General features: G+C 42.1%; 1 protein-coding gene across 11 annotated transcripts in view; it reads left to right on the top strand.

Moving 5' to 3' along the window:
- The window catches only part of CUX1 (cut like homeobox 1), a 269,998-nt gene that overhangs the window by 232,377 nt on the left and 19,212 nt on the right, over positions 1-18,409 (top strand). For 10 of the 11 annotated variants that reach the window (XM_065694955.1, XM_065694950.1, XM_065694951.1 and 7 more), the window contains 2 exons: positions 769-1,033; positions 5,787-12,031. The exons of the other annotated variant lie outside the window; for it this stretch is intronic. In XM_065694955.1, the coding sequence (XP_065551027.1) occupies positions 769-1,033; positions 5,787-6,498 (977 nt within the window). In that variant the 3' untranslated portion in view covers positions 6,499-12,031. Of the gene's footprint in view, positions 1-768; positions 1,034-5,786; positions 12,032-18,409 lie in introns of those variants that run through there. 11 annotated transcript variants of the gene reach the window in all.

Raw genomic sequence — 18,409 nt, 5'->3', positions numbered from 1 at the left:
TTTGCTGAGACTCTTTCCTTGCAGAATTTGCCAGGATAATTCTGTCCCCATCCGGGAGCAGTGTCACCAGTGGTATCACAGGCTTCTGCCACCAGCCTCACCGAGCACCATGAGTGCAGCAAGAGCTTTCTTAAATACATTAATTTTGAATGAGCTTGTGTAAGGGGGAGGATGCTGTGGGCTGCTTTTCTTTCATAACCTGTCACCGCTATAGCGAAGATCTGTAGGAAAAAGCAGCAAACGCCTGCCGGGTTATTCGGCCCAGTGCTGGGATCTCTGGGCGCCGGGCGCCATCGTGTGTTGGAGCCGGAGCTGAGGCTGCCTTCAGCTCCCACAGGCTTTCTGAGAGCTTAAGTGTTAGAGAGACCTTAGCATACACCCGCAGCGTTTAACAACCAAAAGAAGTTAAGTGCGGCTGTCCTAATCAGGCATTTGTGTGGACGTTCGCCACTCAAAAGAGTGCATCTGAAATAAGTGGTATTACCTGAACTCTGTTATTTATGTCCCACGTTGAAAAAGCAGAAAACTCTGGCAGGCTTCTAGTGAATTCATCATCTTTTTGTCCCTTTTCTTCTGTTTCTGCCTCTTACATTGTCCCCACATTTGCTTTCCTCTCATCTGTGATGATGCCTCTTCCTTTCTGCTGTCTCCAAACAGCCCATCCATGTATCCACAACCTGTCATCTTCACATTTATTCCACCGCTTGTACATTCATTGATTTTGCATTTGTATTCAGCTGGGGCTCATCTGATGTACTTCTCTTTCAGCCTACATGAAGCGGCGACACAGCTCTGTTAGCGACAGTCAGTCCTGTGAGTCCTCCTCAGCTGGGATAGACTACAGCCAGGGCGCCAGCCCACAGCCACAGCACCAGCTCAAGAAGCCCCGGGTGGTGCTGGCACCAGAAGAGAAAGAAGCTCTGAAACGAGCCTACCAGCAAAAGCCATACCCATCACCAAAAACCATTGAGGAACTTGCTACACAGCTCAACTTGAAAACCAGCACCGTGATCAACTGGTTCCACAATTACAGGTAGGAGATCTCCCAGGAGCCCTATTCCTAAAGGATTTATTCTGTTCGTTTGGGCAGGGTGCTGCTGTGCTGCTTCTGCTAGCACCGAGCAGTCGTACAAGATGAACAGTTTCAACAGCAGGGAGGTTCTAACTAACAGTGATGCTCCAGGCTAATTTTAAGTTATCCCTGAGGAGCAGCAATATTCATATATTGATGTAAGTAGTGCTTTTCAACAGAAAGTCTTGCTCTTGGGGTGGGCGTGGATTTAGAGATGTCCACTATTGAATATTTGTAAAGTAAGCAAGATTGGTGTTTCTCACTTGCATATGCACACTCACACAGACATACACTTGCATGTATATACACACATATAGGTGTTTGGTAGGTGTGTCGTGCCTGGGTCAGTTGATGGGGGGTGCTTGTAAGTGTCCTTTACTGGATGGCACCAGAACTGTGCTCCTTCACATTTTCCCACATAAGAGCAAAACCAGGATTTTCTTTTAGATCTTGAGTCCCAGAGCTCTGAAAATAGGCACGATATTTGCTGTATTTCTGGGAAGCTCCACACAGTCGTGAAGGGCAGAGAACTGATAACCCTGAAGCCAAGATGTGGGCGCAGATTTATTTATGATAAAATGATTTAGTTATGATTAAATTGTTGAGTCCTGCTGAAATTAAATAACATGGTCTGTTTAGTTCCTTGCTTACATTAGAAGGAACCTTCACCACATTTGAACGATTGAAGCAGGTTTTGGCCTAGAGACATCTATAAAAAGAAGCATTAGAAAGGTGCATAAGAATTACAAGGATTTGAATAAACATATTATCACCTGTGCTTAGGATTGGGAATCTTAACTAGTACAGGAGATTTTTTCTCTAAGAAATTGGTGCTAATGACTATTGAACAGGTAGAGTGAAGATACCAGATTCAGTACTACTCTGCTTCTTCCCTTGGAGCCAGTAATGTTCCCAATTAGTCCAGATTGTTTTAGGAAACTGCTAACATTTAAAGGGTGTTTTCCACTTTGTCCCTTCTCAGCTTTAAAAGAGAGGTCACTGAAGCAGGAGCAGCCTGGTTTAATAAGATAGCTCAGAAGCACTATGCACAATAGTTAAATAGTATTTATAGTAAACAACACAAAATTAAGAAATTAGAACCAACAAATAATCATATTTACACTGAATTTCACTGACTTGAATGCACTACAGATGCAGCCTCTTTCACTGCTCTGAGTCCTCCACATGCAGGCCTCTCTTCCGATTCCCACTTCTAGGCAATTATACACAAGTTGGAGGGATGCCTATGAAAATATGTTCCCTTCGGCCTGACAGCAAAATGTGCTGTTCTCACTTATGCAGACGAGTGCGGGAGCACTGGTGGCATGTGTCATCTTCCTCATTATCATGAGATCTCCTGCTTAGGCGTGCTGCGAGAAAGAGTGACAAGTCATGATTGATCAGCGTGTTTAGCCACACCAAGCTATACATGAATGTAGACTAGGTGCTGACAGTTGTATACAGAATGAAAAATGTATAAACAAGGTGCTGTAAGCTGGTGGGTAGCACCAGCCTCACAGCACTGAGGGGGCTGGACCTGTTCCCAGATGTGCTGCTAAGTCCCCAGGTCTGTAATGAGAGATTTCAAGCCTGTTTGGATCCCTGGGTGCTCTGAGCAGTTGCCACCACTGGAAAATCAACACACGTGCCTGTTCTTTTCCCCTGTATAACAATTTTCTTAGTTTTCATGCATGAATTTCTCTTAAGTCATTTGCAGGACTCTGCAAAAGAGGTACAGTTACATGTTCTGCTAAGGGAGCAAGGTCTGACTGTTCTGCAGTTCATGTATTATAAGGAATGGGTGCTCCTGCCCTTCTTCATCTTCTCCAGGCCACACTTAACTTATCTCTTTTATAGTCATCCTCGGCCATTTCTTTTCCAAACTGAAGAGTCTTCATACATAAGCAGTTCCACATCTCAGAGCATCTATTTCTTTAAAATAACTTCAGATAAGGCAGGCTACAAATTTGGAGATGTTTGTCTTCCTGATTCTTGGGAATCCTGTTACAGCAATGGTTTTCCTTTGGGATTCAGCCCAAACCTCACTTTCCAAGGGTGACTGCTAAAGCAAAAATTACCTTTATATTCACCAGCTGGGAAGTCAACACTAGCATTTATTTTATGCAGCAAAATGAACTTAAAAAAACCCCTACACCCTCAGCAGCCAAAGAAATCATTAACTTCAGAATATAAATAGCTATAATGGATTTTGGCATGTCTGCAAGCTTCTTCCAGTCTATGGCTTTGCACCCATACCAATCACATAGCTCTCAGAACATAAAAATAAGTATACTTTGTAGTAGTGAAGCACATACAGGACGCATCGGAGTTTGAGGCTCTGTTGTCTTAAAAATGGTACAGAAGAGTAAGAGGTGGAGATTTCTGTCTCACTTCACAAGTGGGAACTGGCACATAAACTCAATGAGGTCACAGAGGTGATGCTACAGAAACATCAGGAATTAAATCAGACATTCTTGGACTGTGATCTAGTCCTCTTGGATCCTAGACATCATTGCCTTGCTCTGGCCATATTTTTCAATGAACTGTAGTAGCATTGTGCTTGTTTAGGTGTGGTGTGAAGGCTTGTACAGGGAACCTCAGCGTATACCCCAGGAGATCTCTGGTATTTTGAGTTACACTGATGAATGCCAACAGGATGTGTTATGTTGAGGCCAGCACCTTCCATTGAGAGGAATACTCTCTGGACTTTCCTAGCTGCTGTCACCAGATCTTCTTTACCCGAGGGATTTAATTCCTATGTTGATGAGTAGCCAGTCTTGACTCCAGAAGCAATACGTTGGGTGTGAATTCCAGGATTTCCACAGGCATCAAGCCTGTATTCTGTGCGGCTGTGGTCAGGTACCCCTTGAGCATGTCATCATTCAGTATCTAGCTGGAGCTGAGGTATTTAAAATGCCATGCGGGCACAAAGCTCTTACCCGTTTCCTCTCCTGAGTTGGGGGAATGTTACAGAAGCAGTGTGTTCTGGATCAATGTCCATGCAGGGAGATTATAGGCATAAATAGAGCCTGATAATCAGTGTTGCAGGATGCATGCAATTAATGGTAATAGAAAATTAATGTTAGCACCTGTGGTCTTCTGTTAGGTGAATAATATTCTCCTAGGGAAAATTACAGACCCTGTAAATCCTTCAAAAGTGTAGAGTCAGCAAGTACTGCTGAAATACTCTGTTGCATTTCAAGTAAGTCAATAATATCATTAGCTTCAAAAGCAGTATTCAGATGGTGTTCTGCATTTATCCTAATTTTTCTCCATTGTGTGCTGTCTTCCATAGCACATTTAGGGAAAATGAAAAATTCATACAGGCATCAGCGCTGGGACAGCATTTCGCTTGTGATTTGCAAGACCCTTAGCAGTTCTTCCTGGCTGAAACAGTGTTATCTTCACTCTGAAGCATAAAGTTTTGCTAAACTCTCCCTGTGTCTGTAGTCTGGTCCCTGACTACAAGTCGTTGAAGCTCTCTGTTGGTTGCAGACTGGGACCTGAACAGTGGTCATAACCTCTCCCACTGACAGAACAGTACAGAAGAAGAGTTAGCATTGACCCTGAGATTATTTTTGTACTTGTGTGGATAGTGGAAGCTTCTAAACAGAGAAGGAAGAGGGAGAGAGCCAAGTTAAATGGCAAAGGTAGTGTGTTTGGGGTATTACTGCACACTTCAAGCAATAGGAGGCACAAGGTGGCACAGCGGGCAATTTTAAGCACACATGGAGTGCATTAATTCTTTTGAAATGCACTGCTTGCCTTGTCACTACTCATGTTCTGAAATGGACTTTCTGAATAAAAATGTGAGGCAGAAGTCAGACTAGCTCATAGACTGATAGCCTGTCAAAGCTGTGCTTCCCCAGAGCACATTCAGAACAATGGACTTTGTTTCATCTTCATTCTTCCTTGGTGACCAGGAGAACACCGAGGGGATTATCCATTTTCCTCATTTGTGTTTTGTTTAGGCAAATTGTAGCTCATTTCTTGTAGAAATCCAAATCGGTTTGTATTTACAAACTGTTTTCTTCTGGATCTACTAGAAACGTATTTGTATTTTTAAAATCATCCCTTTTCTGGTCCAGAGGTTGCAAAGTTTTATCTTCCTGATGTCAGACTTCACGAGAATGGGAGACTGCAGAGCCTTTCATCTCTGTCCCTTAAAGCACATCCAGTGCTATAAAAATGGAGCATACACTTATGTACGTTACTCAATTTAAACTTGCAAAAATGGGGAAGATGATCTGTCATTGGTTTTCACCAATCATTTTAAGTACAAATTGATTATCTGCGTGAGGTTTGCGTTTTTGCTTCATTCCATAATGCCTGTTGTGATTCCTAGAAGGGGCAGTCATCACCGTCAGATTTACAATAGATAGCAACATCCTGGTTGAAGTTGGAAGGTCAGTCTCAACACTGAGCACTGCAGAAGTTACCAAAAATGCTCAAAATCCTGTTTGTGGCTGCTGCCCTCCCACCATGCCATGGAGGACCCAGTGTCCTTCTTCACAGCAGACATGGCCAGCGAAAATGAACTTAAAAGCATCTTAGTAATATTTCACATTCTTCCAAATGCCTTTTCAGTCAGTCCTTTGGGTTTAGGCTGTGAGTGCTTCCACCTTAGTGCCTGTAGCCCAGGCAGAACGGTGCCTGGGCATTTCAGTGGTGGTGACCCCCAGCCCACTGACCAGCCCTCTCTGTTGTCTCCTAGGTCTCGCATCCGCCGGGAGCTGTTCATCGAGGAGATCCAAGCTGGGAGCCAGAGCCAGGCTGGGTCGAGCGACTCTCCTTCCGCCAGAAGCAGCAGGGCCGCTCACAGCTCCGAGGGAGATAGCTGCGATGGCGTGGACGCAGAAGGCCCACCTGAAGGAAAGCCGAGTGGCCCGGAGGCGGATGAGTACAGCAATGCAACCACAAAGTCTCAGGGAGGGCCAGCGGAGTCGGCTTTCGAAGCGGGGGAAGAGGCACTGCAAGGCGCCAGGTCTTCGGAGAAAGCGGAGCCGTTCCAGGCGGAGAGCCTGGAGGACACCGACGACGAGGGCAGGCTCAGAGCACCGCGCCAGAGCTCTCCGCCGGCATCGCAGCGCCCGGGAGAAGCTCTGGAGACACTGCCAAACTCTGCCACGGAAGGGGATGCCTCTACCTCAGCTGCCTCCACCTCAGTCCTTACAGGGGAGAGCTCCTACAAGTCAAAAGAAAGTTCAGAGAAAATCTCCAGTGTGCCAAGTACGAGCTCGACGCCGGCCGCAGGCTCGCAGAAAGCCAACTCTCTTCAGAGCTTGTTCGGCTTCTCGGAGGCGGCGAGCTCCAGGAACACGCGAGACAGCTCCCTGAGGAAAAAGAAAGCGGCGAACTTGAACAACATCATCCACCGCTTGGAGAAAGCCGCGAGTCGGGAAGAGGCCGTCGAGTGGGAGTTTTGAGATTAAAACTCGCCCAACTCTGGAGAGCTGGGAAGTGAAACTGGACCTCTACTGGTTTTATTGTGTTGCGCACTTAACCGCCCTGCGGGCCACAGGGCAAAAACGCCATAGGCCAAGGTGCATATAGAAAACAAAAAAAGGAGCGTTAAGCCCAATTTATGTTTGTTGTTTTCGAGGAAGAAAACTGAAATGTGTAGTCAAGCTTTTTGTACCCTGAAGTGTTTTTATTATTGCCCTAAAGTGATTTCCACAGTTTCTGGAATAACTCATACAGCTTTGCCTTGTGCCCTCCTCTTTGGTGTGGGCTTTAAAAAAAGAAAAAGAGAAAAAAAAAAACAGTAAAAAAAAGACGAAAAAAAATCAAACCCACATATTAAAAGGGGGCTTTTTATCTGCCATCTAATGGCGCCAGAGCGATAATACACTATTATCTTCTTAAACCAGGAAAAAAGAAAAAAAAAGAAAAAGGGGAGATTTTGCAAAAAAAAAAAAAAAAAAAAGAAAATAGAAAAAAGAAAAGTTTTTTGTAGCTGTTCAGTTGCCACTAAGAGATTGCACAGTCAAGCGACTCTAAACACACTAGTTTGGATTCCTACGTATTTTCAAGAAAAAGGAAAAGAAAATCTTGTTTGAAACTTTGAATTAAAAAAAGAAAATAAGAAAAAAAAAAACCCCACATTTACTCCACCTATTTTTTAACAAAAAAAAAACCCAGAAAAAGTCAAAAAGTCACATCAGGAAAATATCTTAATTTGTGGTAGCTGACTTAGTGTTTTCTTGTAAGTGAAATAGAATATTGACACGTAGTGCACATTGTTTCATAGCTTTAACTGATTCTGGTCTTTTGCAGACCAGAATTTGTTTAATACACTCCATTTTAGGCCAAATCAGGACAAAAAAAAATAAAATCTGAATCTAGGTATTTTATAATCTGCTTTTTAACCTCTAACCACAGAGCACGCTGATCAGACCTCATATCTAGGAGGTTTAGGAGACAACTTAGAAACAGCATGTACTTGATCTCATTTCACTTGGTTCGTAGTGTACAGGATCTCCATTCAGTAAAGACAGAGCGCTCAAAAAACGTTGGCCAGTAACATTTCAGCCTGCTAGTTCGGGACGTATCCCATATCCCGAGACATTCAGCTTACCTGGAATCGATTAAAAAACATAGTTCACCTGTACGATTGCTGTCACACACACCACTAAGAGGGGACTGGAGCTGCCTCAGATAGAGACCTTTTCCTGCTGTTGGTGGCCATTTACTGACTCTCTTCCCACCACAAGCACTGATTTTAAATACATTTTAGTTGTGGGAAGCTTATTTTTGCGTGGATAAAGAGTACATGGCAATGACCAGACGGGCTCTTACCAGGATGGAAACAGCCCAAACTCCAAACCAAAACCTTCGTGCTCTCGAGTCCCAGTCTAGACCATTCTGCCCTGCAGAAACACAGCCTTTTTTCCATTATCTTATGCACAAGTTAGGGCTGATCAAAGTACAAATCAAATTCTAACTTGTCTCTAACTCCTCCTGTTGTCTATATGTATATGCGTGAGCATAGAGGTGTGTGGAAGGATGTGTGTGCGTGAGTGTGTGCGTGCAATTTTATACGTCTGTGTATTTTCTTACGTACTTGTGCACACATAGAGTGCATTACTGCCACCTTTTTTCAATAAGCTGTTTTATCAGTTATGGCTTCTACAAGTTTGCTAATTTAGACTCCTTTATTGCCATATCTTTAAAACTAACAATAGATGATTTCGGAATATATATATATATAAATATATATATATATATAATTTTTTTTTTTTTTGCTTATTTATAGGTGCTGTATTTTATTATCTGATTGTTAGGAAGGGATGAAAGGGGGCAAATATTCTTTAGAGGGATAGACTGCCGGCAGTATTGGGTATAATTTACAAGATGTAGTTGTCATACTGTATATTATTGATTGAAGACTTTTTGACCGTATTGTGTATCATTGAACTTTTGTCTTAGGTCAGCATCTTTTTGATGACACTTTAATGGTGCATTCATTACTTCTTAAGTTTAATTAATATTACTTTTCTGATTTTGGGGGAGGGAGGGATGGGGAGAGGAGTTCCGACTTTAAAGGTATGTTCCCAATATTACACCTCAGTGTGCTTGTATTAATTCATAAGTAGGATTTTTGACTGTAAGATGTGAAACCACATTTCTTGCATGATGTTTTAGAACTTCCGTATTTCATTTACAGTCTCTTAACGTGCAACAGCAGCACTTAGCGCAAGTTTTCACAAATTAAGAATCAGTACACTAAAATCAGTCCTTTTCATGATTAAGAAAAGAAGGCTCTAGGAGGCTGAAAGGCAGGGATTTATTTCCTATTTTTACCGCTAGCTGTTTCAGGATACCTCCTTGGGTAATTGGGGACTTGTGATGCAAACCTAAAATTGAGAAACAGAGAGAGCAACTGCCCCTTTCTGTGATGAGCTGAGGAGGCAATTTGTAATAACAGACACCAGTATGTGACAGCACGTGCTGGAAGCGGTTACGGCTTCTGATCCGGAGTGCAGTTAGTCCGCGGGAACAGCCAGCGAGGGAAATAACATGGTGAAGCAAAGTGTTACCTCTCTGTATGTGTACAGTGTCCTGGTTTGACTTACAAAGCACAGCTCCGTCGATAAATGCACGTCCTGGTAAAAATACACATACCTTAATGCAAGTCATAACAAGATGTGTCTTCGGGCAAGAAGCAGAACTTCTCACTGGAAGACACAGATATTTTCTTAAGTTCTTTGTATTTTCTCGTTGTTGTTGTTTGGTTCAGGTTGGGTTTTTTTATAGGCAATACACTTGCCAGTCTGTTTCTACTGTCCTTGTCTGCTGATTTGAGATCCAGGTGCTTGATACAGTCAAGTGGTGACTCTCGGCTTTCTCCATAGTGAGGGTTTTTTTCTGTTTGAAGATTTATTTTTGTTCTTTAAATTAATATTCCCCAAACTGTTCTTGTGCCTGTGTCTATATGATTGCATTCCATGATGCTTACTGAGAGCTCTTGCTGCATTATACGACAGCAGAACTGTATTTGTAGGTTGAACGCAAATGCAGCACTTAAGGTCAATCTCTCTTCTTAATAAGCAATACGTAAGTGCCTTGAAACTTAGATCTTCTGGGTTTTTTCTGTTTATTTTTGTTTTGCTTTTCAGGTTTCCACTAGTTCTGTAGGATTCTTTAGCGTCTGCCCAGTTTTTAATGCTGTAATGATTTTTAAAAAGCATATCTGTAGCTTGCCCTAGAGGAAATCTTTCTTTTATAACACTAACTGTTAATTCTAAGCTCCATTATTACATTTGAATCATGTAATTTTGCTGGATAAAGACAGCATTCATAAGTCAGAAGTCACTCCATCCTGCCAAGGGTTGTCATTGGTCTCTATTACAAAATTAATCAAATAAAATGCTGTCAGTATTTCCTATATTTTTGGCACTTTATTAACGGCTTAGCTCCTTTTGTTGTTTCATATTTAATGATCTGCGTTGAATGTGGATTAGCCTGCTGAGATGCTATTGGGGTGACCTGGCCCGTCCTGCGGGGGGTCATTTTGGGTTCCTTGGTGACCACCTCGTTTAAGGGCAGGGGCAGACAAGCCCCCTCCAATCGAGCTCGTAGGGTTGAAGTGATGTTCCCAGCTGTTTGTTCCCGGTTTTTAGCCAAGGTCACAGCTGCTTTTCTGTTTCAGTGGAAAGTAAAATGGATTAGCTTGAACTACTGCTGAGATTCTCTTGTTGGAGGTGAGGTACCTACTGGCTTTTCAAACTGGCAGAGACCTCCCCAGTTTAGAGACTGAACACTGAAAGGTTTTGCCTGTATTTCTCATCAAGTGCGGCATTTGAAGTAATGCTTTTAGGAAAACACGTATTAGAATAATTTTTTGTTTTACTTAATTAAAAGGATAAAAAGTTGGAGGAGAAGGAATGCCAAAGAGTAGCACGGTGGCTTTTTACCCTCTTGCTTCACTGCTTACATGGGAAATAAGGTGTTATCCAAGCGCTTGTGATGTGGGGCTCACCTCACGGGGCAGGCGTTTTGTAGGGCCCAGAGCATGGCAGCAGAGCCCTCCCTACAACATTTCTTTTCCTGATGGATAAAAGCACAGGCAGTTTCCAGAAAATCAGCAACGCCCGAGTGTGGTTTTTCCTGATGTTCTCTGAAAGCAGTTTTATTTTCTCTCTCTGTTTCCAGTTCTATGCTCTTACTCAAGCTGTGGATGAAGGGCCCAGGCTATTTGAACAGAAATACCTTTATACTGCAGCTAATATTGTCATTTTTTTTCTCTCTGGATGGTTAGGGAAGAAAAGAAAGTGTAGTACTATGTTTGCTAAGAGCAAGGGAAGAGTATCCCTTGGCAGAGGGGTTCTACAGCGGGATTGTCAATATGCTTCCATTTTTGAGGGTACAGATTTCAGCCGACAGAATTGCACATGTACTGGCAGAAATGCATTTAATTACATAGAATTTGACAGTTTTATTTATTCATGTGCAAAATGCCGATAAACAGAGCCACTCTTTAAAGGAACCTGTATCAGTGCACTCTGCCCATATGCATTAGTGAGCCCTTTAGTAATAAACTCCTTGCTGTGATAGGAAAAGATCTATCTTATGGCTAAAAAGAAAAAGCAGTTTATGTGCCTTTCTCAATAGGTGAAAGATCTTTGCTTATTTTTAACTTGTTCGTAAGGGAATGGTGTAGAGAAGGGGGCTCACGAACATGACGGAATTCTATGCAATATTCTCTGATCCAGTTACTTAAAAGTTGCTATTTTTCAGCGCTTTAATGGAAGAAATAGGAAGTTAGAGAAGTGTGGCGTTCTGGTGGTAATTCAGACTCCAAAGCTGATAAATTCATAGGAAATAGGATTGAAGGAAATCTGACAAAATAATGTCATGAAGTAATGGAAACCGCTAACAGTGATTGCAGTCCCCTACTAGCACAGCTGCCGTCACAAGTCAGTCATTTTCCATCTTAAAATTACTAATTTCTGGTATTCTTGAAAAATGCATGAAATAAAAATGATCCTGACAAAAGCAGGGCAGGGTAGGGGGAAAAAAACCCCAGCATTTTGACCATATATAAATTAAGAGAATACACAAAAGAAGTAACGGGTTTTAGACACTTCTTTGCAGTCGAATTTAAACTGAAATCTTAACTGAAAGTAACCTGGACCGGTGCCTTTAGCAAGGTTGCAAAGAGATCAGTAAACTTGGCATTTGTTGCAAGCCAGAATGAAAGGGGTGGCATTTTTACCATGCAGATGGAGGGCACTATTTTTGCTTCGTTTGTGTCTCTTCCTAACAAGCAAGTTTCTTAAATTATCTCTTCTTTCTCCTTCACCCAGTGTACATATCTCGGGTATTCTCTGTCTTACAGCCACTGTGTGTGGCTGGGCTGTGAGCAGTTCTTGAAAAAGACTATCGGAAACATGGGAGGTGGAGAGGAAAAGTTGGATCATAGGTGGGGCTGGATATTAGCATTCACTAAAACCAAATCACGTCTTTCCCGTGAGTGAGTGGCAGTTTTGGCCCTGATGAGACAAGCTGCTTATAGCTTCATACTCCTAAATTTAACTCGCAGATAAAATGGCTGCAAAGCAGTTTTCGGTTCACTCCTATGTTGACCTGCTGCTTTCCCCTGGCACTTTCTGCTGCCCCGCTGTTCGAGCATCAGGATTTTCTTCCTTCATGTTGCATATACAATCAACTTCTTAAAAAACAAATAAATAAATCTGGAATTTAAAATTCTCTAGAAACAGAAGACTTCTTTCCGCAGCAGTTTAAAATCTTGCTGGATGGTTTTTAATTGCAAGGAGAATCACTGGCATGGGAAGCACGAGATCTCAATTTCTCTTCTACCTTAACCTTCTTAATTTGAATAGTGATGTAGCAGCCCCTGTCTCCTTCACGTATGCATCTGAGCTGTGAAATTTAGAAGCATTATTTCACCAATTTGTTCTTTCCTTCCCATCTCTTTCATGAGATCTATTGACTATGCCATGTACAAAATAGAGTTAATAATGAACTTTATAGCAAGAAAAGCCCTTTATGTTATGCCTAGGGACTGGTTTGTCCTGCATGACCAGGTCATGTGCTATGCCCTACCCTATTAATATGCAAAGATTGAAGGTTTTATGCTCTGAAGGTGAAATTTATCCTTTTGGAGAAGGTTAGTGTTGGGCCTGTGCACTTAAGTTTTCAAAAAGCCTTAAAAACAGGTATGTAAGTGGTGCCATCTCTCTCCTCAGGGATGATTCCCCCCCCAGCCAAGTTCTGTGGCATATTTAAGGTAACTTATTAGTTGTAAGGTCATTTTCCAGTTGAAGAAGGTCATTCGCTGAACTTTTAATAGTGAGCCTCCTCACCAGCATCCTCTGGTACCAGCAAGGGCTGGTTGGAGGCCTGATACCCCGGCTTGATTTTCACTGCTATTCCCAAGCATGTTCTGGCATTGAAAGGAAATGTCTCTTTTTAAGAAATTGATCAGATTATTGTATTTTTCCTTGCCCAGCTCTTCTGCGAAGGACAATTGCGGCCATTTCTCAAGCTTGCTTTACTCAGTTTAGTAGGTGTTTGCCACAGTTCTATAGCTGTCTTATTATTATAACGGTTGGTTTCGTAGTATCATTTCAGTTTCCTTATGTTTTGAAACAGCCAAATGCAGAGAATGACTGAAATCTCCACCATAATGAAACTGTGCAAGAAACAGTGCAGCAAAAATAGATGCCGGAAGCCCCCATGACATCGTGTCTTTCACGTTTTGTTTGAAGTTTAGGGATTATTTGTACTCTGTAGTACAGTCTTCATCCAAAGATCCTTGGAAATGGAGAGTCATGCCAAGAATTTCCTGCTGTTATGGTGACATACCTGTTTTTGCATAGTTACTGTGTAATTCTGTGGTAATGTTCTCTAACAGTGCAACCTCTCTATTGGTAACAAGAATAACGGCATTAAGTTGCGTTATCCTCTTCTGTCTATGCGGGTAATTAATATGCATTTGTAGGAGTTGTTAAATATGTATATGTACAGGATTCCAGTATGGAAAAGCCCCTCTGTATATGTGGTATTTGCGTGCTTGCTCATAATGGTGCAGTAGAATTGCTACAGCCAAATTCATTAAATCATTTGGGGTGTAGGTGAGTGAGGGCTTAAAACCAATATGTATTTTGATTCTTAGAGGATGCCATTTTCCCACGTGTCTGATAAGTTCCGTGATGTAAAGAGGGAATTACCCATCTGAGAGATTGGGTTGTGTGAGCTATGTGGGTTTAGCTAAAGAGGAAGGGGAAGATCACATTCAGAATACACCAAAATAATTCCAAGGGTCTGAGAAGTTCAAAAGCCAAGTCATTTGAAAGGAAGGGCCAAACCTTGACTGCAGCATCCTGTAACAGCTGGTCTGGAGGTTTTGCTTCTATACACCCTCCGAGAAGTCAATATGCTACGTACTTGTAAAATACACTCTCCCCTATCTATGTGCAGTCGAACAGTAAAGACGTATTTAAAACAATCACCAAAACAGCTGATCAGTAATAAGCCAAGTATCGAATTAAAGCAGCAGTTCATTCTTGCTCTCCCTAAGCTGAAAATTCAAGTATTCTTAGGAATGAAATAGAAATCTGTGTTATGCAGCTCCTCTTAGGAGGCGAACATCTGTGTTTCCAAGACAAGAAATCAAACTTGGCACTTGACTTGCTCTGAAGTACAATCTTATCTCCAAGTAACTTTCCTACAATCAGTCTTTCAGTCAGACTTCCCTAGCTTTTGTTAGCTTACATTAGACCCTTAGTGCTATTTTGATGTATTATTTATATGTGGGTAAATTATTACTAGCTTTAAAAGTGTTTCCAAAGTACCTAGTTACCTCTGGATGCTAGTACAGACTACATGGGGAGTACTTGAGCATCTAGTTTGTAATGGATTTGTGTGGGGAATAAGCAAGGCCACATCTGTATCGTGCTTTTCTTTTTCCTTGATCAGGGCTTCCATTTGCTTCTCGCCTCCTCTAGAGAGATGGAGATCATGGATCAGTTCTTTTTTCCCTGTAGGGGAAAGATTTTAGTTTAGCTTGAAATGACTTTATTTTCATTCAGTAGGCAAGTCACCAAAATCCTGTATGTTACCGCATTTCCCATTCAGGTTTTTAGGTTTTGCTACTGACCTAAATTTCCTATTTAACAAACTTTCTCTACTTGGAAAGCTATGTGCCTTAATTCCGAATCTCTTTGTGGAGAATAATCTAAAGCACAGTGATCTAGATTGCAGCTTTCACAGCCGCTTTTCATTTTGGGGGGGGAAGCAAGCACCCATCAAGGAGCGTTTCAGTGGCCCGACACGAGTTGCCCCATTGCTGATGAGCACTTCAGACACTGTGTGAAGTCTTTGTGCAATAGCAATTCTCGCTCTGCGTTTGGAGGTTCGTATCCAAATGCAGGCGAGCACAAGCTCTAGTTTAGGAGAATTCAGGTTCCTGGGGAAGAACAAAATACATATCCATCTGGGTTGGCTCCAGCAGCATGGTGGGGTCTTGGGTTAGAAGGTTCACCATCACCCACAGTGTGCTTGTAAGGCTCAGTCTCACCCAGCATACTCATAGGTCTGTTCAGCATTCAGGAAACACTTGTGGACTTCAGCCATTGCTAAGTGTGACCATGTCCTCTTGTGCCATTAGTGATACACACTGTCTTCGTTTCCGTGCCCTGAGCCTCGTGGTCTCTGGGTGGCGAGGCACTATAAAGTCATTCCAGTCTTCATTTGGTTTTGTTAAGTGGCTTTCACACACTGGCATCCTCAGCCCTTACCAGCGCTTATGTGTTATTTTCCAAGCTTGCTCTCTCTACAGCATCATAAGGTGAAGTATATAAAGGTGGTTTGTAATTAGGAAAACAATCTAATATGTCCTATTTATGAGATTAATTTTAACAGTTGTTTTTTTGAAGTTTGTTTTTGTTTGATACAAACACAACAGGAGTATACATATCCCCTAAACGGACGTTGGAGAAGGTCTGGGCTGTCCTAGCGATGGAGCGGGAGGTGTTGGCTCGTCGTAGTATCCATATCATGGTGCCCCTGTTGTGTTTGCTAGAGCAATCATTTTCTTTTTTTAAAGTATTTTTATCGAAATGCCTAATAAATAATATTATTTAAATAGTTTTAAAATAATTTAGGACTGAGAATAAGAAGCCTCAGTTGTGAGAGAAGAGACTTAAAATATACAGAGAAAGAAAATACCCTTAGCCTCCTAGAGCCTCTACTGAGAATGTCATGAAGATGCAGTGCCCCTTTGTCAAAGTACATAGTGATTTACTCGAGAGTGTTAATTTAAAACGAGAGACTGGTTTCCTGTGATGTTCATCTTTGTTGGCATATGTTTGCATTTCTGAATTCAGAGCTGATTTTCTTCTCATTCAAAGTTGGTCAAGGAAAAAAAGACAAAACATCACCTTGTGCAGCAGCAACTTTTCCTGGTGCAAACTCTGGAAATACACGTTGTGAACTGATCTCGGTCACGGAGGAGGTGGTTAGTTTCTTGCAGTGTCAGAACACGTTCAGACAGGCTCTCCCTGGATAGGTCACCCTTGGCAAGCAAGCAAGAGAAGGAGCTGCATTAAGCCAAACTAAAACCTCTTGTGCTCAAAATTGCCCCTGCTTAAGGCAGGGAGAGCGTGCATCTGCACGAGGGATGATGCAAAGGGCCTTCGGTAGCACCGAACCACTCGGCCCTGCAGTACAACCCTGTGGTGGGCAGAGACAGGCAGTGCTGAGCTAGTTGCAGGGCACATCACCACTCCTGAAGATCTGGAAGCAAATTTGCACTTTGCCTTTCGAGGGGGTCCCACTAAAAACCATCCGATGAATTTCCCACGCGAGGTTCTTTCCTTCTGGCATAGTCTGAGGGAATAAAAAGGAGCGAGAGAGACACACAAAGCAAAAGCCCTCTGGTAATTACTGGGTAACCTCTGTGACACAAAAAGGTTGTTCCTGTCAGAATCCTCTATGCAGTTCTGTGTTGAAAAGCGTTTTCTGCCATTCCTTTTGGGAAAGCAGCACTCGCTGGGAATGCTGCGAGATTGTCGCTGTACGAATCTGGATGATAATTCCAAAGCAGATGGAGGCTGGCTGGGGGGGGGGGGGGTGGCGAGGGAGGGGGATGTTCTTTTCCTTATATTTTGAATTGTTTCCCTCATGTCCCTTTTCAGTTATTATTTTGTTCTGTTTTTTTAATGAAAAGAAAAAAAATTAACTCTTTGCATTTGTGCAATAACTACTTGCCATGAGAATGGGCAGAGCTTGGAGATGCCCCGACTACTAACACAGCACAAGATGAACTCAAACAGAAAGTGGTGTACTTTTTCCTGAGAACCTTTTTTTTTTTTCCTTGGTTTTTATTTTTAATAATAAGCTCAGTTCCCCCCCCCCCCCCCCCCAGTGTATTTGTGGTGTCTTACATTTTTAGCAGTATTTTCTACTTTTTTTTTTTCCCCCTGTAACGCACTAAGTCTTAGGTGTTTTTAGAGCTTGTTTGTTATAGTCACAAATCACAGGTTGAAAAAAGGAGGAAAAAAGAAAAAAGGAAAAAAAGAAAAAAAAAAAATCCTCACAAAGACCCAATTGACCAAAAAGAAAAGAAAAAAAAAAAAAAAGTCTTTTTTTTTTTTTGTTTGTTTTTTTGGGTTTGTTTTTTTGGGGTTTTTTTTGTACAAGTAGCTTTGAGAAGCCCACGTTGTGTTGCTGTGACTCATCTTTTGTAACATTTTATTTCTTGGTATTTGTTTAAACATAAAGAAAGTAAGAGTTTATATGGCTGGCAGTAGCAGGGCAGCGCTCCCTCCGTCAGCAGAATGGCATTGTTTCTTCTGTCTTTGTTTGGTTAGCCATATAATGTTTGTTCTCAGCACTGTACAACGGTCCCTATATGATATGGAGAAGCAATATCACTGTATGAAACTCACACGATGTATTATTATTATTATTCACTAGCACCCTAGGTGTGATAATTGAAGTAAATATCTTTTATACAAACACAATTCCGCGTGGGCTGTCTTTCTTAAGGTGAGACCTGAGTCCCAAGCAGCAAACATTTACATTGGTGGTTCTGGCTCCGTGGTGCCCAGGGGATGAAGCTGGCGGGGGGGGGGGGGATTTGTGTTTCTCCAGAGGAGGAAACTTTGCTTTCTGTGTATCGGTTTCCAGGGGGAGGAGGGAAATGTTTTCAATACCTTAAATGCTGAAGTGTTAGATTTCCACACTGTATCCTATTTCCAGTGAAATTCAAGGGCGATGGTTCCTGCTGCAGTCAGTGAGAGGTGGGCACCTGCCTTCATAGACAAAACAGGTGGATTTGGGGTCTGAGGCTGCAAGGGGGATTGCTCTGAGCACCATAACCATGTATTAGCTGATCTTAACAAAAGAGATTCAAGGCATTGCCTGAGGTTAGAAATGCTTTAGATTCAAAACTGAAAATGTAAAAGAATTTTCCCATATATTTGTCTCTCTATTTTTACAGATACTTCCTATAAAGATAAATTCCTCTTCTAGTGCCTTATGATAAGTTGTTCCTATCAATGTACTCAGTCTTTACAGAGCCTTGAATTTGAAGTGTGGTGAGGAACAGTTGTTGTAATCCATCAGTTTATCAGGAATTGTCTTTTAAAAGCTAGAATAAATCTCTAGCTTGAATACTTTGGGATTCAGGTAGAGCATGTGTGTGTGTGTGTGTGTGTGCGTGCACTTGCCTGTGTGCTTATGTCCGTGTTCTAATTGTGAATTGAAGATGATTTGGGGGCACTTATTTACATCATCTCCTGCAGTACATACCATATCTTTCCTGCCAGGCTGCAAGTTCTTGTGTTGTGTGCCTCGTTGTGGGCTCTG

Source organism: Lathamus discolor, chromosome 14, assembly GCF_037157495.1.
Source record: "Lathamus discolor isolate bLatDis1 chromosome 14, bLatDis1.hap1, whole genome shotgun sequence".
Taxonomy (NCBI): Eukaryota; Metazoa; Chordata; class Aves; order Psittaciformes; family Psittacidae; genus Lathamus; species Lathamus discolor.
Note: the sequence above shows the minus strand (reverse complement) of the source record. Positions and strands in the feature narration are given on the sequence as shown.